The 25,162-nt window shown below is 45.1% G+C and overlaps 1 protein-coding gene across 3 annotated transcripts in view; it reads right to left on the bottom strand.

The window, feature by feature from the left end:
• The window catches only part of TBC1D22B (TBC1 domain family member 22B), a 275,367-nt gene that overhangs the window by 130,956 nt on the left and 119,249 nt on the right, over positions 1 to 25,162 (bottom strand). For all 3 annotated transcript variants that reach the window (XM_089677368.1, XM_089677369.1, XM_089677370.1), the window contains one exon: positions 14,676 to 14,741. In XM_089677368.1, the coding sequence (XP_089533494.1) occupies positions 14,676 to 14,741 (66 nt within the window). The remainder of the gene's footprint in view (positions 1 to 14,675; positions 14,742 to 25,162) is intronic.

Raw genomic sequence — 25,162 nt, 5'->3', positions numbered from 1 at the left:
ACTTATGCACGCATTGATCACATATTTTTATACAGTATGAGCATCCAGGGAGTGCTTAGAGCCTACATTTAGGAAACGTCATTGTCTGATCACTCTATGGTTTGTGTGCTCTTATCACAGCCTCAGGGGCAGCAGGGTGCATTTCGTTGGCATCTGAATGAATCGCTTCTGAGTGACCCTGTTATATGTAAGGAGATAGAAACCGCTTTGGGTGAATACTTTAAATATAATGACACAGCTGACGTATCTCGAGCTACCCTGTGGGCGGCCCATAAAGCTACTATTAGGGGAAAAATAATACAAATCTCCTCTTGGATTAAGAGGGAGCACCGGATAGCTATAGAGAAATTAGATGCCGAACTGCAGTCACTTCACCAACTCCATAATTGCAACCCAAATAGGGATACGCTCGCCAAACTGGAATCGGCTCTAATTTGGCGTTGATGACTTAGAGCCGAGAAGGGCTTGAAATGGACTAACACACCAACGGGATAGAATTGGCTCGCTGCTGGCGTGTAAGTGGACACCTAGAATGTGGTCTCATACGCTACCCAAAATTTGGTTGGCTGTAGGGGAATATACCCAAAATTTGCAAAAGATAATGGAGGAATTTCAGGCTTTTTACTCAAAATGATATCGCCCGTGTTAATTCGTGTCCAGGGAGGTGATTGATGGCTTTTTGCAGGACGTACCTTTACCCCATTTAACTATAGCTCACAAGGATAAGTTGGAGGCCCCTGTATCCAGGGAGGAGGCTGCTGTGGCAATTAAATTTGCCAAGAGGAGCTCTGCCCGGGCCCAGATGGCTTCTCTTTGCCATATTACAAAAAATTTGCCCCCACCCTCCTTATGTATTTAGTTAGTTTTTTCAATTCTTTATGGGATGGGGAGGCCCTGGACCTCTCCCTAAACACGGCTTATATTACTGTGGTCCCCAAACCAGCTAAGGACCCCGGAGATGTGGGCAATTATAGACTTATTTTGCTAATTAATAATGATTTGAAACTCCTGACTAAAATTTTAGCTAAATCTCCTATACTTGTTCATAGGCCCGTATATACACAAGGATTAGGTTGGGCTCATGCTTTTTATTTGCATGTTGGAGTTTTAGTACGTGGGTGCACTAGGACCCTGGCTGCCATTGTGCTACATGCTGGGGTCTTGTGCACTCCTTTGCCTTTAAAAGGGGTGGGCTCCCTCAGGTTCACCTGCCCTTGATCTATCCATTAAATGCATGTGCCTCTACTATGGGGACTCTCAAATTGTAGAATTAGGACCACAGATTATAAGGGTGCCGTGACGTGGCTCTGTGGCTTACGTATGTATTTGCAAATGTGTGCCAACTAAACCCGTTATAAACGCATACTGTTGGACAGGTAATTTGGTTGTTAGCAAGCTGGCTGGCAAGTTGTCCAAGAACATTGTTCTCTCCCTTTTATTCAGTGGGCAGGCAGGAACCAGATCAGATCCATAGAGCGTGGTATCCCTATTACGATCCCAATGGGATGGTGGCCTCCCCAGGAAGGATTTATGTTATCCATAGATTAACAGATTACAGATTTACATAGGTACAGTGTCCTGGCCCTAGCGTTTCTGGATTTTGGAAGTATTGGGATTCGGTCTGCAATTCTTAGACATTCTACAGCAGCGGTTCTCAACCTGGGGGTCGCGACCCCTTTGGGGGTCGAACGACCATTTCCCAGGGGTCGCCTAAGACCATCGGAAAACACATATTTCCGATGGTCTTAGGAACCGAGACACCGCTGCAGTCTCCGGCGATGTGTGGGCGGGATGATACGCTGCTGTCACCTGGCCACACCTCCGGGATCGCTCAGCAGCTCCGCCTCCTCGCCGCTGATTGGCCACCGGAACTGTAGCTCAGGAGAGGCACACAGGCGGCCAATCACCGGCGAGGAGGTGGAGCTTGGAGAGGAGGAGCCGAGCGGCAGCGCGCGTACATCAAAGAAGACCGAGGGAGCTGCCGGAGCGAGTGAAGAGGAGAGAGGCCAGAGAAGGAAGACAGCTGACAGGTAAGTGAGAGAGCGAGCCCAGGCTGGAGCAGGGGTCAGCAAAGTAAGTATCATTGGTGTCAGTGGGAGGAATAGTGCCCCATCATTTGTGTCACTAATACCAACGATGGGGCACTATTCCTCCCCCCACTGACACCAACGATGGGGCACTATTCCTCCCCCCACTGACACCAACGATGGGGCACTATTCCTCCCCCCACTGACACCAACGATGGGGCACTATTCCTCCCCCAACTGACACCAACGATGGGGCACTATTCCTCCCCCCACTGACACCAACGATGTGGCACTATTCCTCCCCCCACTGACACCAACGATGTGGCACTATTCCTCCCCCCACTGACACCAACGATGGGGCAGTATTCCTCCCCCCACTGACACCAACGATGGGGCAGTATTCCTCCCCCCACTGACACCAACGATGGGGCAGTATTCCTCCCCCCACTGACACCAACGATGGGGCAGTATTCCTCCCCCCACTGACACCAACGATGGGGCACTATTCCTCCCCCCACTGACACCAACGATGGGGCACTATTCCTCCCCCCACTGACACCAACGATGGGGCAGTATTCCTCCCCCCACTGACACCAACGATGGGGCAGTATTCCTCCCCCCACTGACACCAACGATGGGGCAGTATTCCTCCCCCCACTGACACCAACGATGGGGCACTATTCCTCCCCCCACTGACACCAACGATGGGGCACTATTCCTCCCCCCACTGACACCAACGATGGGGCACTATTCCTCCCCCCACTGACACCAACGATGGGGCACTATTTCCCCCCCCCTGACCCCAATGATGGGGCACTATTCTCCCCTCCACCACACTGACATCAATGATGGGGCACTATTCCTCCCACTGACACCAATGATGGGGCACTATTCCTCCCCCCACTGACACCAACGATGGGACACTATTTCCCCCCCCCCCTGACCCCAATGATGGGGCACTATTCTCCCCTCCACCACACTGACATCAATGATGGGGCACTATTCCTCCCACTGACACCAATGATGGGGCACTATTCCTCCCACTGACACCAGTGATGGGGCACTACTCCCACTGACACCAGTGATGGGGCACTACTCCCCCCACTGACACCAGTGATGGGGCACTACTCCCCCCACTGACACCAGTGATGGGGCACTACTCCCCCCACTGACACCAGTGATGGGGCACTACTCCTCCCACTGACACCAGTGATGGGGCACTACTCCTCCCACTGACACCAATGATGGGGCACTACTCCCCCCACTGACACCAATGATGGGGCACTACTCCCCCCACTGACACCAATGATGGGGCACTATTCCTCCCACTGACACCAATGATGTGGCACTATTCCTCCCACTGACACCAGTGATGGGGCACTACTCCTCCCACTGACACCAGTGATGGGGCACTACTCCTCCCACTGACACCAGTGATGGGGCACTACTCCCCCCACTGACACCATTGATGGAGCACTACTCCCCCCACTGACACCAATGATGGGGCACTACTCCCCCCACTGACACCAATGATGGGGCACTACTCCTCCCACTGACACCAACGATGGGGCACTATTCCTCGCACTGACACCAACGAAGGGGCACTATTCCTCCCACTGACTCCAACGATGGGGCACTATTCCCCCCACTGACACCAACGATGGGGCAGTATTCCTCCCCCCACTGACACCAACGATGGGGCACTATTCCTCCCCCCACTGACACCAACGATGGGGCACTATTCCTCCCCCCACTGACACCAACGATGGGGCACTATTCCTCCCCCCACTGACACCAACGATGGGGCACTATTTCCCCCCCCCTGACCCCAATGATGGGGCACTATTCTCCCCTCCACCACACTGACATCAATGATGGGGCACTATTCCTCCCACTGACACCAATGATGGGGCACTATTCCTCCCCCCACTGACACCAACGATGGGACACTATTTCCCCCCCCCCCTGACCCCAATGATGGGGCACTATTCTCCCCTCCACCACACTGACATCAATGATGGGGCACTATTCCTCCCACTGACACCAATGATGGGGCACTATTCCTCCCACTGACACCAATGATGGGGCACTATTCCTCCCACTGACACCAGTGATGGGGCACTACTCCCACTGACACCAGTGATGGGGCACTACTCCCCCCACTGACACCAGTGATGGGGCACTACTCCTCCCACTGACACCAGTGATGGGGCACTACTCCTCCCACTGACACCAATGATGGGGCACTACTCCCCCCACTGACACCAATGATGGGGCACTACTCCCCCCACTGACACCAATGATGGGGCACTATTCCTCCCACTGACACCAATGATGTGGCACTATTCCTCCCACTGACACCAGTGATGGGGCACTACTCCTCCCACTGACACCAGTGATGGGGCACTACTCCCCCCACTGACACCATTGATGGAGCACTACTCCCCCCACTGACACCAATGATGGGGCACTACTCCCCCCACTGACACCAATGATGGGGCACTACTCCTCCCACTGACACCAACGATGGGGCACTATTCCTCGCACTGACACCAACGAAGGGGCACTATTCCTCCCACTGACTCCAACGATGGGGCACTATTCCTCCCACTGACTCCAACGATGGGGCACTATTCCTCCCACTGACTCCAACGATGGGGCACTATTCCTCCCACTGACACCAACGATGGGGCACTATTCCTCCCACTGACACCAACGATGGGGCACTATTCCTCCCACTGACACCAACGATGGGGCACTATTCCTCCCACTGACACCAACGATGGGGCACTATTCCTCCCACTGACACCAACGATGGGGCAGTATTCCTCCCACTGACACCAACGATGGGGCACTATTCCTCCCACTGACACCAACGATGGGGCACTATTCCTCCCACTGACACCAACGATGGGGCACTATTCCTCCCACTGACACCAACGATGGGGCACTATTCCTCCCACTGATACCAACGATGGGGCACTATTCCTCCCACTGACACCAACGATGGGGCACTATTCCTCCCACTGACACCAGTGATGGGGCACTATTCCTCCCACTGACACCAGTGATGGGGCACTATTCATCCCACTGACATCAGTGATGGGGCACTATTCCTCCCAGTGATACCAACGATGGGGCACTATTCCTCCCACTGATACCAATGATGGGGCACTATTCATCCCACTGACATCAGTGATGGGGCACTATTCCTCCCACTGACACCAATGATGGGGCACTATTCCTACCACTGACACCAGTGATGGGGCACTATTCATCCCACTGACATCAGTGATGGGGCACTATTCCTCCCACTGATACCAACGATGGGGCACTATTCCTCCCACTGATACCAACAATGGGGCACTATTCATCCCACTGACATCAGTGATGGGGCACTACTCCTTCCACTGACACCAATGACATGGCACTACTCCTCCCTCTGCAAAATTACAGTTATGAAGTAGCAATGAAAATAATTTTATGGTTGGGGGTCACCACAACATGAGGAACTGTATTAAGGGGTCGCGGCATTAGAAAGGTTGAGAACCACTGTTCTACAGGCACTTTATTCTTCCCCGATAGCACAGGTTTGTCTTCAGAGACAGTATTCTCAGCGGATCAGGATTGCTTGGGGTACACGGCAAGGGTGCCCCTTATCTCCCTTGATCTTCGCTATAGCTATTGAAACTCTTGCTGTGGCAATCCGATTGGACCCCGACATCAGAGGTGTTCGCTGTGGATTACAGGTACACAAGTGTGCCCTGTTTGCGGATGATCTGCTACTGTTTTTGACTTCTCTGCTGACCTCAACCCCTAAGGAAATGCGCTTATTACGAGAGTTTGGTAGGGTGTCGGGTTTGGAGGTTAATATGACCATGTCGGTGGCGCTGAATGTATCTGTTTCGATAGGACTGATCGCTCAACTCCGGGAATCCTTCCTTTTTGAATAGAGTGACCTTCACATTCCATATCTGGGTATACAGCTGACGGCCAATATGGAATCTCTGTATGTAGCCAACTATCCACCACTTTTTCGTAAGCTTGAGGGGGATCTCCAGCGGTGGTTAGCCCATCCTCTCTCTTGGCTGGGCAGACTGCATTCAGTTAAAATTACCTTACTCCCATGACTTCTGTACTACTTTCGGTCTCTCCCCATCCCTATTTCGTAGGTAGTATTGGATAAATTCCAATCCTCAGTTATTTGATATATCTGGGGTAATAGGTGCCGTCATTTTGTTATAAAGATTCTTTTCAGTCCTACGACTAGGGGCGGTCTGGGACTCCCGGACTTTTATAGGTATGATCAGTCAGCTCAATTGGCCCAACTTTCAGTGGTTTACAGGAGGGACAAACCAGATTGGGTCTATATGGAAAGACTGGCAGTCCCAGGGTATATGCTTGACTATTTGCTTTAGTGTCCCCTCCAGAACCGTCCACCAATCTTGGCTCCAACCCTGTCCCAGTTGGTCTCACTTTGGGATAGGTTCAAGGCCAACTCCAAAATGGTCTCCCCGTTCTATCCGTTAGCCCATATTTTTAATAATCCTAAATTTACGCCAGGACAAAATATTAATGCATTTAAATGGTGGCGTTAGAAAGGGTTGTATCGGATTGGACAGTTTCTTATCCATAGAGGGCCCTTTACTTTACGCTATTGTATCGAGGTATTAAAAATGCCCCAAACTGACTGGTTTTGATTTCTCCAAATCTCGCACTTTTTGCAGTCCCTCAAGCTCAATCCGTCAGAACAGTATAGGGTCTCTCCTAATGAAAAATGGTGCACTCAGGACATTGGCCAGAGAGGGGGTATCTCTCTTGTATATGGACTGCTACTTGCCCCTCCTTCCAAATTTTCTTATATGGTTTCCTGGGAACAGGATCTTGGGGAGGAAGGTGAGATTGAGGTTTGGCACAAACGATTTGTAAGATCATTCTCTGGTATTATGAATATCTCTTTGGAAGAAGCTAATGTTAAGCTAATTACCCGATGGTACTTGGTTCCCATACGGATAGCTAAAATGTATCCCTCAGCCTCTCCTCTATGTTTTCGGGGATGTGGCATGACTGGATCCATGTTTCATATATGGTGAGAATGTCCATGGTTAAGAGGCTTTTGGAATGGCATATTCACCATTTTACGTAGAGTCACAGGGCTATCTATTCTTCAGACCCCTTCAGTGGCCTTGCTTAATGCAGGAGTAAAGGATGCCCCTCGACATCTACAGCGCTTGATCTTTTTGGTCTTACTGGGAGCAAAAATGACTATTGCTAAGGCATAGAAGCAACCCACGGTCTCGGTAGCCCAAGCGAAGAAGATCACTTGGATTATGGTTCAGGAGAACACTGTCAGTATGGTTCATGATACCGTTGCTAGATTTGAAAGTATATGGGAACCCTGGGCTGATATTTTGCATGTTACCGTATTTTCCGGCGTATAAGACGACTTTTTACCCCTTGAAAATCTTCTCTAAAGTTGAGGGTCGTCTTATACGCCGGTATACGGCATGCTGACACATTTTAGGGGGGCGGTGCCGCCGCCGCCCCCCCCACCCTTCCAACGGAAGGGACACTAAGTACAGGGGTGGGCAGGGGCTGCTGTCTCTTACCTGGCTCTGGTCCCACGACGATCTGTTCCAGGAAGCGCGGCTGCTCCTTCATTCGGTTCGGCCACTGGATGTTCGTGCGGCTGCTCGGCTCCGCCTCCTCACCGGTGATTGGCCGCCAAAACTGTAGCTCAGGAAAGGCACACAGGCGGCCAATCACCGGCGAAGAGGCGGAGTCGAGCGGCCCCGCGAAAATCGAGTGAAGGAGCGGCCGGTAAGTGTGCCGTCCAGAGGTGCTGCTGCAACCACATATGCTGGCTGCAGCAGCACCATACTAGAACAGGGGTCAGCAAGTGTAATTGGTGTCAGTGGGAGGAATAGTGCCCATCATTGGTATCACTGATACCAATGATGGGGCATTATTCCTCCCACTGACACCAACGATGGGGCACTATTCCTCTTCCCCACTGACAACAACAATGGGGCACTATTCCACCCCCCACTGACACCAATGATGGGGCACTATTCCACCCCCCACTGAGACCAATGATGGGGCACTATTTCACCCCTTACTGACACCAATGATGGGGCACTATTTCTCCCACTGACCCCAATGATGGGACACTATTCCTCCCACTGACACCAAAGATGGGGCACTATTCCTCCCACTGATACTAATGATGGGGCACTATTCCTGCCCCTGATACCAATGATGGGGCACGATTCCTCCCACTGACACCAATGATGGGGCACGATTCCTCCCACTGACACCAAAGATGGGGCACTATTCCCCCCACTGATACTAAAGATGGGGCACTATTCCCCCCACTGACACCAATGATGGGGCATGATTCCTCCCACTGACACCAATGATGGGGCGCTATTCCTCCCACTGGCACCAATGATGGGGTGCTATTCCTCCCACTGACACCAATGATGGAGCACGATTCGTCGCTCTGACACCAATGATGGGGCACTATTCCTCCCACTGATACCAATGACGGGGCACTATTCCTCCCACGAATATCAATGATGGGGCACTATTCCTCCCACTGATATCAATGACGGGGCACTATTCCTCCCACTGACACCAATGATGGGGCACTATTCCTCCCACTAATACCAATGATGGGACACTATTCCTCCCACTGACACCAATGATGGGGCACGATTCTTCCCACTAACACCAATGATGGGGCACGATTCTTCCCACTGACACCAATGATGGGGCACGATTCTTCCTACTGACACCAATGATGGAGCACGATTCTTCCCACTGACACCAATGATGGGGCACGATTCTTCCCACTGGTGTGCATTGGAAGAGGGGTAGTCTTATACGGCGAGTATAGCCCAAACACTACATTTTAACAGGAAAAGTAGGGGGTCGTCTTATACGCCGGAAAATACGGTACTTTATAATTGGTTAGTGTGGTCGGGGATTATCTGTTATTTGATTGTCTCACTCCAGACACTCCTGTCTATATGACTTTCCTTTCCTCTTCTTTTCTCTTTCCCCCCTTTTTTTGTTTTTTTTTCCCTCTTTTCTGATGGTCTGGTTCTGGGTGAGTGGAGTGCGTGTCGTAGACACGCTTGGTGTTTGGTTCCATAATTAGTCTGGCTGAAAAAATTCAAAAGGCCATCCAGTTCAACCATAGAAAGAAAAAAAAATAAATTATAATCCTATACCCACAGTTGATCCAGAGGAAGGCAAAAAAATCCCCAGCAAAGCACGATCCAATTTGCTCCTGCTGGGAAAAAAATTCCTTCCTGATCCCCTGTGAGGCAATCGGATATTCCCTGGATCAACTTTACCTATAAATGATAAATGTTAGTATCCAGTTATATTCTATGTATCTAAGAAAGAATCCAGGCCTTTATTGAAGCAATCCACTGAGCTGGCCAGAACCAACTCTTGAGGGAGTCTATTCCACATTTTCACAGCTCTCACTGCGAAGAAACCTTTCCGTGTTTGGAGATTAAATTTCTTTTCCTCCAGACTTAAAGAGTGCCCCCTTGTCCTCTGTGATGACCTCAGGGTGAATAGCTCTATACCGAGTTCACTATATAAACCACTGATGTATGTATACAGGTTGATCATATCCCCCCGTAATCTCCTCTTTTCAAGAGAGAATAAATTAAATTCCTCTAATCTTTCCTCATAGCATCTCCTCCATACCTCGTATCAGTTTAGTTGCCCTTCTCTGTACTTTCTCCAGTTCCCCAATGTTCTTTTTGTGAATTGGTGCCCAAAACTGAACTGCATATTCCAGATGAGGTATTACTAACGATTTGTACAGGGGTAATATGATATCTCTCTCTCTCTCTCTGGAGTCTATACCTCTTTTAATACAAGAGAGGATTTTGCTTGCTTTAGAAACCGCAGCTATTTTCCACAGAACTCATCTATGTGGTCTTTTATTAAACTCTCCAATATCTTCCCAACTATAGAAGTTAAACTGACAGGTCTATAATTACTTAAAATTTTTTACCCCTTTTTAAATATTGGCCTTACGCCAATCCAGTGGTACTATGCCAGTCATTAAAGAGGCCCTAAAAATTAGAAACAATGGCTTTGAAATGACAGAGCTCAATTCTTTAATGACCCGGGGGTGTATGCCATCCGGTCCCGGTGCTTTATTCACCTTTATACTGTCTAAATATTTTGCATCGTATCAATTGTGAGCCAATGTGGATCATCTGGAGCTGTGTCAATACCATGGCCCATTACGGACAAGAGCCCCCCCATGCTCCTCTGTATACATAGAGCTGAATAAGGTATTAAGTAAATTTACCTTCTCTTTGGCCCCAGTTACCTACTCTAAAATATTTGGTAAAGGGCCTACATGCTCGGACAGGACCTTTTTACTATTAACCACTTGCCTACTGGGCACTTATACCCCCTTCTTTACCAGGCCAATTTTCAGCTTTTAGCGCTGTCGCACTTTGACAATTGTGTGGTCATGCAAGACTGTACCCATATGAAATTTTTATCTTTTTCTCACAAATAGAGCTTTCTTTTGGTGGTATTTAATTGCCGCTGGGAGCTTTACTTTTTGCGCTATAAACAAAAAGTGTGCAAAAAATTAGAAAAAAAAAAAAAAGTTTCTTTGTTTCTAATATAAAATATTTCAAACAGGTAATTTTTCTCCTTCACTGATGTGCATTGATGAGGCAGCACTGATGGGTGGCACGGATAGGCAGCACTGAAAGGCACGGATAGGCAGCACTAATGAGGTGTCACGGATAGGCGGCACTGATGATGGGTACTGATAGGCGGCACTGATGATGGGTACTGATAGACAGCACTGATGATGGGTACTGATAGACAGCACTGATGATGGGTACTGATAGACAGCACTGATAGGCGACACTGGCATCACTGCTGGGCACTGACTGGCGGCACTGCTAGGCATTGACTGGCAAAACTGCCGGGCACTGACTGGTGGCAGCACTGCTGGGCTGCATTGATGGACACTGGTGGGTGGCATTGATGGACACTGGTGGGTGGCACTGGTGGACACAGGTGGGTGGCACTGCTGGGTGGCACTGGTGGGCACACTGCTGGGCACAGGTGGGTGCACTGCTGGGCACCGGTGGGCGGAGCTAGTGGGCAGCACTGCTGGGCACAGGTGGGCGGAACTGGTGGGTGGCGCTGCTGGGCACCGATCATCAGTGCTATGATGATCAGTGCCGATCCCTGCTCTGACAACTGCCGGTTCTTTGCAGTACTTTCCTCACGCTCTGACAGCGTGAGGAAAGTGCAACCGAGAACCAGCAATTGCATTTCCCGGTGATCAGTGTGTCATTGGACATGGCTGATCACGTGGTAAAAGGCCACAGTGATTGGCCTTTTACCACATCACGTGATCAGCTGTGTCCGTAGGACACAGCAATCACCGGGGGCGCGCAGGACAGTGCATTCTGGGAGGACGTCATATGACACCCTCTCATAACTAGACGGCCGCAGTGTAGCCATCATTCGGCTATCTGCAGTTGGTAAATAGTTTTTTTGGGAGTTGGTCCTGCTATCTTCTGCAATCTGTCATTCGTTTTAAATGTTTGCGGCCTTTATTTCCTTTTTGCATATTCTGTTATATTCTTTTTAATGTGTAAACGATGATAGCGTTCCTTCATTTTTATATTTAATAAAAGCTCTTTTCTTATCTATAGCTTTTTTAACTTGGCCGTAAGCCACATAAGTTTGATTTGTAGCCTTTTAAACTTGTTGCCCATGGGAATATATTTTGCAGTGTAAGGTATAAAACATACAGTAAGCACTCAATAATAGTGGCAGCAGCTGAACATAAAGGAAAACGCATATAAAGTCCCACGATTCATAAATATAAAAATGCAGCGCTTAAAGAAAGTGATAAAAACACAGTCCAGTGAAAGAAGTGCTCCGTGATTCCTAGTGCAAATGGTAGAAATTTACACTAACCAGATAGCGTAAAAATATACGCATGTGTGTATAAATCCTGTGGAATCCCCTTCTCCACTCAGATCTGGTCAAAAGAATAGCCGGAAAAGGTAGATATCCTACGCCCTCATGTGGTGAAAGAGTGGTCCAGCAGGTCAGAGCGATGCCAATCTGAGAAAGCCTCCCCCTTCACAGGAGATCCTTTAGGGCCCGGCAATGAACTCTTTGACTACGTCCAGGTCTCCGTTCTTCAGGGCCCACATCAGCTCCTTGTCACACATGTCGCGGGAGGAAGACACACAGCGGCGGCGGCCTCTAGGGAAGGGGATTCCACAGGATTTATACACACATGCGTATATTTTTACGCTATCTGGTTAGTGTAAATTTCTACCATTTGCACTAGGAATCACGGAGCACTTCTTTCACTGGACTGTGTTTTTATCACTTTCTTTAAGCGCTGCATTTTTATATTTATATTTTGCAGTGTGTTCACATACAGTCTTTTTGAAGAACTCCCATTTCTGTGTTGTGTTCATCGATTCCAATATTCCCTCCCAGTCAAAGTCTTGGAGAGCAGCTCTTAGCCTTGGAAAATTAGTGCTCTTGAAAATGAGCGTTTTTATTTTTCCCGTATGTGCTCGCTGTTTACAGCTAACAAATGAAATCATGTTATGGTCACTGCTACCCAGATGTTCTTTAATATGGACATTCGTAATAAGCTCTGCATGGTTTGAGATTACCAGGTCCAGCAGAGCACCAATGGTATTGTAGATTTCCTTTGAGGAGATTACTGCGGGCTACCTTGGGGATGTTTCCCATTTTTTTTTTCCTGCTGTACATGGCTCTAACTAGACATTTGTGGAATATATGCACTCCTCTGCATCCATCCTTGCTCCTTGTTCTATGCTACCTTATGTCTCTCAGTACTTAGATTGCTGATGGCTATTCATTGTACTCTGTTAAAATCTTAACAAAAATCTATTGAAAGTAAAATACACACAGGTGGATTCTATTTCCTAATTAGGTGACTTCTGAAGGCAACTGGTTCCACTACATTCTAGTTAGGGATATTGAAGTAAAGAGGGCTGAGTACAAATGCCTGCCACAATTTTCAGATATTTGTAAAAACATTTTGAAAACCATTTATCATTTTCCTTCCACTTCACAAGTATGTGCCACTTTGTGCTGGTCCAACACATAAAATCTCAATAAAACACCTGTATGCTGGCACTTTCCACAGCTTCCTGGATTTCCTTAATGGTTTGTAGCTTCTCCTCTGCGGTTTATTTTATATTTCTAAGGACTCATATACCATGGTACCTTTCTGCCTGCAAACAGTGAATCGTGTACTGACCCTGCTCTCTGAAACTCCTCTCCGCACTTCTGGAGTTCAGAAGACAGGCTCTGTGAAGTTTCACAGAGCATAGTGAGTACATGTCACAGAACTCAAGGAAGTACTGTAAATATGGAGGGATCTGCTGCCCTTTACTGTTGTTAATATCACAGTGTTATGTATAATTATGTATTAGTACTTCCTGTCTATTGGCTTCGAAACTAGAGAAGGAGGAAGTGGACAAAGAAAAAAAGTCTCAGCCATATGTTCTGTCCATGCTGCTTAATCCAGGACAGAAGAGACTGTCATGCAAGTATTCCTATATTCTAATAGTTTAACTGCAGCTGCCCAAAGTATCTTTAGTGTGTATCCAAATCTTTGTGACGGAAGTATCTCTGTCCTATTTTATTATCTCACGTGCACAGTGCCAGATAGCTAGGTTTGTACTACTGTATGTGTGTAGTGGTCACTTTCTAGTACATTGGTAGGTGAACCAATTTATTGCAATAGAGTTTATATACAGCTGTTATTGTTTTAGTTAACCCAGTCCCTTCTGGTCTGGGATTCTATACCTAGTTTTAGCTTAAGGCTCGATAACCAGAATAGGCAAGAGCTGGGTTAGGAATCAGACAGCCACATCTAGAGATCCAGTTACATGACAAATTAGAATCTACTAGGGACTAAAGCGCAGAGTAGATATGTTGACTCTGAGCTCCAGAGCCATCACCAGAGCTTGTTTTCAGGTCTCCAACACAAAGATGAATGCTGCATTTCGATCATCCTCAGGGGCCCTGCAACTGAAGTTTGCTGCAACATTCATCTGGATGTATCTTAATAATAACTATAATTACCAAGGTATAGGTGCACAATTCCTCTAGAACATCTGTTGGGCCCTTTGCTGATACTACCTGTTTGTACATTGAATGTATATACTATTATTAATCTTTTCTTATATAAAGCTTGTATTATTTCTATACTGATGTGCATCTATATACTTATGGTTAATGTTATATGCTAGTTGCAGTAGTTCCTCTGCTCCAAATTACCCTGATTATATTACTGGTTAATTTTCCAGGAAGTGTGGAGGCACTGCCAATTTTATTAACAAACCCACTCTTCCATTTAGTGAAGGTTCTGATTTTCTTATTTACCTACAGGTTTAGCATAATTTCTTGTTTGGGGAGGGCAATTTGTCATAACCACATCCACTCCAACAGAGGGCTACATAAGTTTACAAGCTTCAAAATTGTTCAGATTAATATCAGTGGGCTAGACATAATTGAAATTCAATGTGAAAACAAATATATATTACATTTTGACCATAAATATACTTTAAAAAATATGCTTACCTCTTGCACTAAAGGCTGTTGAAACAGTGGAATTAGGGGATTTGTCCGAGGGATGTCAATGTGAATCTAAAACAATAAAATTACAAAATGAGTCTTAAAAACCTGCTTTTCACAGCAGAAGCACGGAAGTCATTCAAGCGGTGCTCTTAAGCAGCTCAGCTAGCTCTGCTCTTCACTCCTAGAAGTGACTTTAACGTGTAACAGCGGGTGCTTTGGGAGAGGGAAGTATGGTTAGCTATGCTGCCTGAGGATAGAATTTATAAATATTGTTGTAAAGACTGTCATATTGCATACTAAGCAAATTGAGAGGGTCCCTGTAAAGACCACCTTCCAGCATTCAAAATACACAGTGCTTCTGTGTATAAAAAGCACATGACCTATTCCCATGATACCATGCTAGGTTCAAGCAGCCAATAACTGGGCACAAGCACTGTCAATGGAGAAGACACCACAGGGCATCTATCATGTTATTGACATGACTTTAGTTCTGATCTGAGGCCCTGCCATATCCTGCACTGTCCAAAAAAAAAAAAAAAAAAATATTTTGTCCTAATATCCAGTCTCACTGTTTTGTGGGATGTGATAGTTTCATCTTGCAGCTGAACACAAAGCTTCACTTTAGTATGCCCACTGGACCAGAAGGGCACATAATGTCGGAAGAGGACTAGAGATACTTATGTGTGATGCCTCCAAAAAGGAAATATTTTCAAAATTTGTATATATTTGACTATATTTTTTAAAATAATAAACAGGAGAACGTAGGTTGTCATCAGGGGGACAAGTTGACAGCTCTACCATACAAATCTAGTACTGTCTCAGCAACTTTGCTGGTGTCTTGAGGAGTGTTTGGTGCATTTCTTCCCGTTATGCACCAAGGGCACCTGTTTTCATCACAAGCTTAATGTATAACTAAAAGGCAAAACTTTTTTTTTTCATTTTGGATAAAATGGAGAGGGATTACAACACCTGTCAGGTCTTCCATCTGTGCCTGCATTAGAGAGAATTACCCTCTCTATTTTTCTTGCTTATTGTTCTAATTGAAAGTGAAAATTTTGAGTTATCTCCAGAACAGGAATAGAGGGGATATCTTCCAATAGGTACACTAGTTCTGGTGTTTCTGGTGACAACCAGAGATTCCCTCATTTTGGAGGGATTTCCCACTTCCTGTTTGGGTTATGGAACAAGAAATGAAGAGAAATCTCCCAACTCGGTCACATATGAGGAAGAAAAAAAAAACAAAAAACTGACAGGGGTTATAACCTTTACCTTCTGTATCCAAAATGAAAAAAAAGTTTTGCCTATAGTTCTACTTTAAAATATAAGATTTTTTTTTTTTCTTTAAAATTACCTTTCAAATGAGCTATAACCGCTTGTCACCCAGCCACTGCACATTAAATGGCTGGGTGGGACAAGCACCGTTGTGGGAGGACATGCCCATATGTCCTCCCGCTCGAAGGGCTCATGTGCGCATCACCAATCAGCAAATGAGCGCTCTGTGTCCAACCGCAGCCATCATGTAAATGTAATCAAAGCAGCCTGTCAGTTGATTGGTTTAGCTTCTTCTCACACAGAGACCGTAAGTAAGAAGGAGAGCTAATCTGTGCTTGCCAGCTGGGATCAGTAAGTTAAAGTACTTTTTACAGTACATATACATTAATCACCCAGCCAGTACAGCCATCTGTCCCCAGTGTCCCATCAACATGGTACCAGTGCACATTTGCCAATGTCATAAGCCACGTCAACATCTGCCATAATGTCCCAGTGGACCATCAACATTTATGTTATCCTAGTGCACGATCCACATCTGTCAGTTTCCCCAGTGCACGATCCACATCTGTCAGTTTCCCCAGTGCACCAACATCTGTCTTAGTGTCACCAGGGCACCATCTACATCTGTCACGGTGTCAGCTCTGCAGCATCAACATCTGAAAAACGATCCTTACAATAAATACACAAGCGAGGAGGTATTCCAGATACAGAGTATGATGAATGAGAGTAGCGCGGAACTCTCATGGTCAGACTCAGATTCTGAATATAAGCTAGCTGAAAGAAGTGGGTTAGTAATGGATTCTGAGAAGGAGAGTCCCAACAAAGAAATTCAGGTGATCTAAGGAGGAGCAGGCAACCACCAAGGACCACTGTAAATCCTGGTGCAGTGGCGAGCACAAGCACTGCAGTACTCCCAGATGATAAGTCAAGTACTAGCAGCGGGGTGTATTGTCCAACACAAAGAAGTAGGGAGCATACTAGCCTCCCAGACTTGCTTTTAAATACCATATGGCTACCCTCTAATTTGGCAGAACCTGCAACCCACCCTTTTACAGTGCCATCCAAGCCCTCAAGATAGTAATGGAAAATGTTACACCAAATTATTTCTTACTAATGATTTGCAGAATTTCATCTTTATGCCAGCGAATTCACTGCCAGCAATCCAAATTCATCCTATGCTCATTCATTTATGTGGAAACCTGTTACCATATACGAATAGTCCTTGCCTATTGGTCCATCCACCCCATACATCACATGCCAATCATTTCTTCTAATATGCCCAGAACATGCTATGAGATGGTCATGAGGTTTTTACACTTTAATGATAATACCCAGTGCCCTTCTCGAACTCATCCTTACGACAAGCAGTTAAAAATTCAGCCACTCATCAATTTTTTTCCAATAAGTTTTTGGAAAAGTTTACTTCGGCAAAAATGTTTGTGTCGATGAGTCCCTCATGCATTTCAACAGAAGGCTGGGCATTAAAAAGTGCATTCCCAGTCAACGGGCAAAATATGGGTAAAGGTCTAAAAGCTATGCGACAGGGCCGCAGGCTATACATATAACTTCTGCATTTATGAGGGAAAAGACAGTCAATAGAGTCCCCTGGATGCAATACATATATAGGGACTAGCAGCAAAATTGTTTGGTACTTTGTAGAACCACAGTTCGAGAAGGGGGACCATACGTAAGCTGATAAATTTTACGCAATCCTCCTCTATCTCAAGTAAACTGGGGCCTGTAGGACAGCACGATCGAACCACAAAGGCTTCCCACAAAGATTGGTCTCCACAAAGCTCAAACTGTCCCTCCCAGCCAGGCCTCTGTATAGGAGAGTGCTTCCAGATCTATCATACATCACGATATTATTAGTGAAGTGAAGATATTTCTCCAGTGTCTGCTACCTGATATTTTTCCATATGACCATGCCTCTGCCTGCTGTCTGAACTGACCCTGGCCTGTTAAATTGCTCTCGAGAGGATTTACTCCCCTTCCTGACAAGGCCATTTTTTGCTATTCAGCACTGCACTACTTCAATTGCGCGGTCATGCAATGCTATACCCAAACAAAATGTTTGTCCCTTTTTTTCCACATATAGAGCTTTCTTTTGGTGGTAATTGAACCAAAATATATTCTGATACTTCTCCTGAGTATGGGGATACCACATGTGTGATACTGTTTGGGAGCCTAGACATAAACAGGAGCCTGAAATCCAATGACCACTTTGAAAGCCTGATGGTGCGTAAATTCCTCATTTCACTTCCTCACTACCTATCACAGTTTTGGAGGCCCTGAAATGCCAGGATAGCACCAACCACAACCCACCCCCCCCCCCAAATGACCCCTTTTTGGAAAGTAGACACCCCAATGAATTCAAAAAGAGGCATGGTATTTTGCAAAATGGCGTCATTTGGGGGGGGGGGTATTTTATTCCCAGCATTAGAATTTTATGCCACACATCACTCACTCCTCTAACCACCTGAAGACAAAGCCTTTTCTGACACTTTTTGTTCACATGAAAAAAATCAGTATTTTTTGCTAGGAATTTACTTTGAACCCCCAAACACATATTTTTTTTAAAGCAGACACCCTAGTGAATAAAATGGTGGGTGCTGGAATTATTTATGCCACATAGTACTCGTGCTGGAATTATTTATGCCACATAGTACTCGTGCAGTGATTTTTCCAACGCAAATTTTGGGGGGAAAAAAAACACTTTTTTTTTTTAACTTTTAATGCACAAAAACACAAAATATTGGCCAATTGTTTGGTAATATATAAAAGATGATGGTATGTTGAGTAAATAGATACCAAACATGACATGCTTTAAAACTGAGTACACTCCAAGCAATGGCGACAAATTGCATATTTTTAATATCCATAGGAGACAAATTAATCCTTTACAGACTACAATTTTAAATTTACACAGGTGTGATGCTAGAATTACTGCCCTCGATTTGACGTTTGCGGTCATACCTTACATGCATGGTGCAATCGCTGTTTATTAACCGACATGAGGTCAACAGTTGCGCGTTTTACACTGTCCCTTTCATTTTATTTTTTTATCACTTTTATTATCACAGGCAATGTAAATATCTCCTGTAACTGCAATAGGCATTGACAGGTATTCTTTTCTGAGAAATCTGGGGTCTCAGACTCTAGATATCTCCTTCTGCCCTTAAATCATCTGATCTCACCAAAACTGGTGTGATCAGATGCTTACCCAATTTAAAAATGGCTCTGTTTATATTCTGTGAAACTGAAGTGAAGAAATGCTCGTAGCTTCCGATTTCTTAGACTATAGAGATGATTGGTGCCATTTCCGATTTCCAACCAGCCCTATGGTCAGCTGGAAGAAACACCAGTTGCATTTTCAGGTTCCCCCGATGGCACGGGACTGCCCGAGAAAGCCGTGGAAGGCGGTGGTAAAAGCAATAAACAGACACTTTTTTGTACCAGCGTCTGGCTTTTCGGAAAATGAAGTACGGCTTCATCATACCATAAATACCGGTCTCAAAAAATGATAAAAATTTAATTTGGGCACAGGCCACTGTCACTCAAAGTGTGACAGTGCTGAAAAGCACTGAAAGCTGAAAATTTGTCTGAGCAGGAAGGACGTTAAAGTGTCCAGTATTGAGGTGGTGAAATACGCAATATTGTGATGTTTTCCCAATTTCACTGCTGACATTCTCCAACCATGGAACTTCTCTGGGCAGTTTCTACTCAGGTATGTTACCCTACACAGTGGAAGGTACAGGGTATATAAAGTATTCAGATCAGCTTCACTTTTTTAAAAATTTTGTTGTTGCACTCTTATACTTCAGTTTAATTTCATTTTGTTCTCATTAATCTACACTCAGTACCCCATAATAAAGTGAAAATAGCATTTTAGAAATGTTTGCAAATGTATGAAAAAGTGAAAACTGAAATATTACATTGGCATAAGTATTCAGATCCTTTGCAACAACACTTCAAATTTATCTCAGGTGCCTTCCATTTCTCTTGATCGTTGCTGAGACCTACACCTTGATTGGAGTCCACTTGTGACAAATTAAATTGATTGGACATGATCTGGATAGGCACACAGCTCTCTATCAAAGGCCTCACAGATGATAATGCATAGTGTATCAGAGCAAAAGCCATGTGGTCAAAAACTGCCCGCAGAGCTCAGAGACAGAATCACTGCAAAGCACAGATCTAGGGAAGGCTACACAAATAAAGAAAAAAAGAAAAAAAAAACACCTGCTGCACTAAAGTTTCCCAAGAGCACAGTGGCCTCCAGAATCCTCAAATGAAAGAAGTTTGGCACAACGGGACTCCTCCAAGAGCTTGGTGTCCAGCCAAACTGAGCAATCGGGGGAGAAGGGCCCTAGGGAGGTGACTAAGAACCTGATGGTCACTCTGACTGAGCTCCAGAGATCCTGTATGGAGATGGGACACAGTTCCAGAAGGACAACCATCACTGCAACCCTCCATTGATCTCGGCTTTATGGCAGAGTAGTTAGACGGAAGTCTCTCTTCAGTGCAAAACACGAAAGCCCACTTGGAGCTTGCAAACAAAGCACCTGAAGGACTCTTGGACTGTGAGGAATAAAATTCTCTGGTGTGTTGAAACCAAGATTGAACGTTTTGGCTTCAATTCTAGAGGAAACCAGGCATGGCTAATCACCTGCCCAAAACCATCCCAACAATGAACCTCAAATGGGGCAAAGTACAGAAATATTCTCAACAAAAACCTGTTCCATAGCATTCAGGACCTAAGACTGGGCTGAAAAGTTCACTTTCCAACATGACAACAATCCTAAACACATAGCCAAGAGACAACTCTGTCAATGTCCGAGAGTGGCCCTGAATTGAACCCTAATGAAAATGGATGTCCACCAATGGCCCCCATCCAACATGGGTGAGCTTTAGAGGATTTGCAAAGAAGAATGGCAGAAAATGCCCCAATGCAGGTATGCAAAGCTTGTCACGTCATACTCAAAAAAGACTTGAGGCTGTATTCGCTGTAAAAGGTGCTTCATCAAAATACTGAGTAAAGGGTCTGATTACTTAAGTAATGTGATATTTAATTTTTTTATTTTTATTAAATTCAAGGACATTTCTACAATTCTGTTTTCACTTTGTCATTTGGGGGTACTGAGCGTAGATTAATGCGAAAAAAAAAAAAAGAATTCAAACAACTGCAGTATCAGTCTTCAACATAATATTGAAAAAAGCAAAAAGGGTCTGAACACTTTCTGAATGCACTGTATAAGTTAAACTGACCCAGTCTTTTAGTGTGGACACTTAAATCCAATTCCACTTCAACTAGATACTTTTCTGATGGAGGAGCACATCAGTCTGGGTTTTCTGTATTTCATGATATAATCTAGACCAGGGGTAGGCAACCTTAACCACTTCCAGTCCGGACACTTTTACCCCCTTCCTGTCCTGGCCAATTTTCAGCTTTCAGTGCTATCACACTTTGAATGACAATTGCGCGGTCATGCAACACTGTATTCATATGCATTTTTTAGCATTTTTTGAGACAGATAATGCTTTATTTTGGTGGTATTTATTCACTACTGGGATTTTTGCTATGTAAATAAAAAAAGTCCAAAAATTTTGAAAAAATTGTTTCTTCTAAAATTTTGCAAATAAATAGTATTTCAGCATAAATCTTGGCCAAAATGTATTCGGCTATCTTTTTAGTAAAAAAAAAAACCCAGATCAGTTTATAACCAAAATTATAATTTTTAAACTTTTTTTTAGTTTTTTATATTATTTATGTTTTTTTTTTTTTTTACACATACTGTCACCCTAGCAATACAGGGTCACCATGACACTGTACTACTTGTGAAGGGGTGATGACGATTTTTTTTTTTTTTTTTTACACGGATTGCTTTTACACCCATAAAGGCTGTAAAAGCAATAATTTCTCCTTCTCTCTAGCTGCATTCTTGCAGCCATTGAGAACTACTGTGTGAGCTGTGATTGGTCACAGCTTGTCACATGGTACAAGGCTGTTGTGAATAGCCTTGTACCATGTGACATCTGTGATCATTCAGATTTCACACGTAGTAAGCAATGATGTCACAAGTGACATCTTGCTTACTACTCTGCATGTGATCACTGATTGGCCCCACACACACACACACACACACACACACACACACACACGTCCCGTCCTCCGGACACAGTGGGCACCCAGGGAGCGCGCACAAGTAGGGTGCAGGGAGGCCATTTATAAATGGCCACCAGACCCTGCACTGCCACCGTCCAGCCACTTACATACAATGGCCGTACGGGAGGTGGTTAAAGAAGCGGAGATCTATCTGAACAACATGAGAAAAGTCAAATATCACCAGGCACACTGTTGCCTCCTCACACCTGATTTAAACCTCTAATTGCTGTACTACAATGTCGGGGGCACTGCACGGCAATCATGGGTTTAAATCAGGAAGATGAGGAAGCAACATATCGCCTCCTCACCACTTGCCAAAAACACTGGGATTGCCTTGCAGAGGAGCAGCAGTGCCTACTGCACCTGTGAACGAGCCCTTAGTTGTAATTTGCAGCGGCACCCCAAGGGCTTGTTCACATGTAAAGTTGGGGGGGGGGTAAAACCCTGTGGTTGAATCAAGGGTTTATGGCCCCCCAATACCTACCCCCTTTAGCTGCTGAGGCAGCAGCCAAAAGATGTACAAATGCCCCAGCAGGAATTACACCTATTGCTTTTGATGGGTGTTACCACTTGTCAACCGAGACCTATTCAATTAAATGGGCCACTCTGCCCTGCAACTGCATGCTTCTGCAGGGTCCAAGGGCTTAAAGCAGGTGGTGACAAAGCAACACACCACTGCCTGTTTATCCCCTTGTTTGCTGAACTGCACAGGGTTGCAGGGCAATTGCAGAGCGGCCTCATTCACTTGAATGGGTCATGCTTGGCAGGAGTTACACCCACCAACCATGACAGGGCGTAAGAGAAACACTACAGAAGAGACATCAACTTATGCGGCTCTTGCTCCCTACTAGAGCTCCAACTTGACAAGTATTTCCTATGCATTGCACTCTGTTTGATGCTCTGGGATGGCGTGTCAGCAAGCCCAGACCAAGATCTACCAGTCACCTGTCTGAGATCTATTGGTACATTATTATTATTATACATGATTTATATAGCGCCAACAGTTTGCTCAGCGCTTTACAATATAACGGGAGACAATACAGTAACAATACAGTTCAATACAAGAGGGATTTTTGGGCCCTGCTCCTTGGAGCTTACAATCTACATCACCATCTACTGGTTGCTGACCCCGAATCGAGACAGGTCAGCAAGTAATAAAAAGAGTGGTTCAAAGGGACAGAGGAGAGATACCAGTGTCCTGTAACATACTCCAAAAAAAAGAATAAAGAAGTAAAAAATTCAGTTTTCTTAATCATACATCACCATACACTAGAAGAGTTATAAAATACAATGGGATGTCTAACGCATTCCAACTGTTAGGAGGGCAACAGAACAAAAAGGTAACAGGCCCTCATAAATAAACAGGTGACTCAACAAAGCCTACAGAGACACCTGAAGAAATTTACGATTGAAATCAACATAAGCTGAAGCCTGATCATCCACCTAGAAAAACAGGAGTAACAACAGAAGACCAGATGGCCACACTGATTCCTTGATACAGATGTCAGATGCTGAAAAGCACAAGAGGCACTAACTGATCTGATAAAGTGCACCCTGATAGGGAAAATGGGGAATCTTGTTCTTGAGGTCAGAAAATGGAATGATGAGCAGTTGAATCCATCTAGCAATAGAGAAACAAGATGCAGACTGTCCCCTATGGGGACCATCAGGCCATCAGGATCACGAAAGAGAGATGGTAAAACGATGTCTTGGTTAAGGTTAAGGGAAGGAATCACCTTAGGGAAAAAAAAGGCCCTGGGCCTCTAGACAACCTCACACTTAAAGCGATAACATTATTACACTTACCTGCTGTGTGCATTGGTTTTGCACAGTGCAATCAGGATCCTCCTCTTCTCAGGTTCCCTGCCAGTGCTTCTGGCTCCTCCTGTTGGGTACCCCCATAGCAAGCAGCTTGTTATGGGGGCAACCAAGCAGGCGTGTGTCCAAGCCACTGCTTTCTCCTCATTGACTGCTTGGGTGTGATTGACAATGGCCAATGGCTCCTGCTTGCTGTTTCAACCAATGAGGAGGCAGAGACCTGAGTCAGCCAAGGCATGAGTAGTTTTTAATCCTTTGGGCTTATTAATCGCTTGACTTCCTGAGGATTTACCCCCCTTCCTTACCAGACCTCTTTTTGCTACTCGGCGCTGCACTAATTCAACTGATAATTACGCGGTCATGCAATGCTGCACCCAAACGAAATTTACGTCCTTTTTTTTCACACAAATAGAGCTTTCTTTCGGTGGTATTTGATCACCTGTGCGCTTTTTTATTTTTCATGCTATAAACAAAAAAAGACCAAAAATTAAATAAAATATATATTTTTTTTACTTTCAGCTATAAAACATATATATTAAACTCAAAGTTAGTTATAAATTTATTCCAAAATGTATTCTGCTACATGTTTTTGGATGGATGGATATTTCCTCCTCACCTCTAAGGGGAGGTGAGGAGGAAATATCCATCCATCCTGATTATCCACCTGATGCCTCTCCTCTCATTACTATCCTATGCAGATCTGTGGAGTATGGATGGATGGATATTTCCTCCTCACCTCCCCTCCATACATCCACAGATCTGCATAGGATAGTAATGAGAGGAGAGGCACCAGGTGGATAATCAGGAAATCACGCTGTGAACACATTCAAAGAAGGTGGTGAACATCAGTGCACATTTTATCCTTTTAGGATAAACAGCTTGTTTAGCCTGTATTTTTGGGCTAAAATGGAGGTGAGCGCATAATTGAGCTTCATATATACCGCAATCATCTATATGTTGGAGTGAATTCATCTATTTGTACCCATCTCTCAGAAAAGGAGGATTTCACTTTATTATTGATACTGGACACATAATAATGTTATTACACTAATATTTCTCTATATCCTAAAGGGATAATTCAAGTAATTTTGTGTACTGTTTGGATAATATATTGTAAGGACTTACACTGTTTTTATAGTTTATTTACATCAATATAGGAGCGCAGCACAGTTATTTGTTTTTATATAGATTCTGACACTATTTATGAGTTGGTGTGATGTGTTTGCGAACCTAT

The sequence above is a fragment of the Staurois parvus genome, unplaced genomic scaffold (assembly GCF_062004578.1).
Source record: "Staurois parvus isolate SC_StPar_1 unplaced genomic scaffold, SC_StPar_1.0 ptg000185l, whole genome shotgun sequence".
Taxonomy (NCBI): domain Eukaryota; kingdom Metazoa; phylum Chordata; class Amphibia; order Anura; family Ranidae; genus Staurois; species Staurois parvus.
This window is presented reverse-complemented; position numbering and strand designations above follow the sequence as displayed.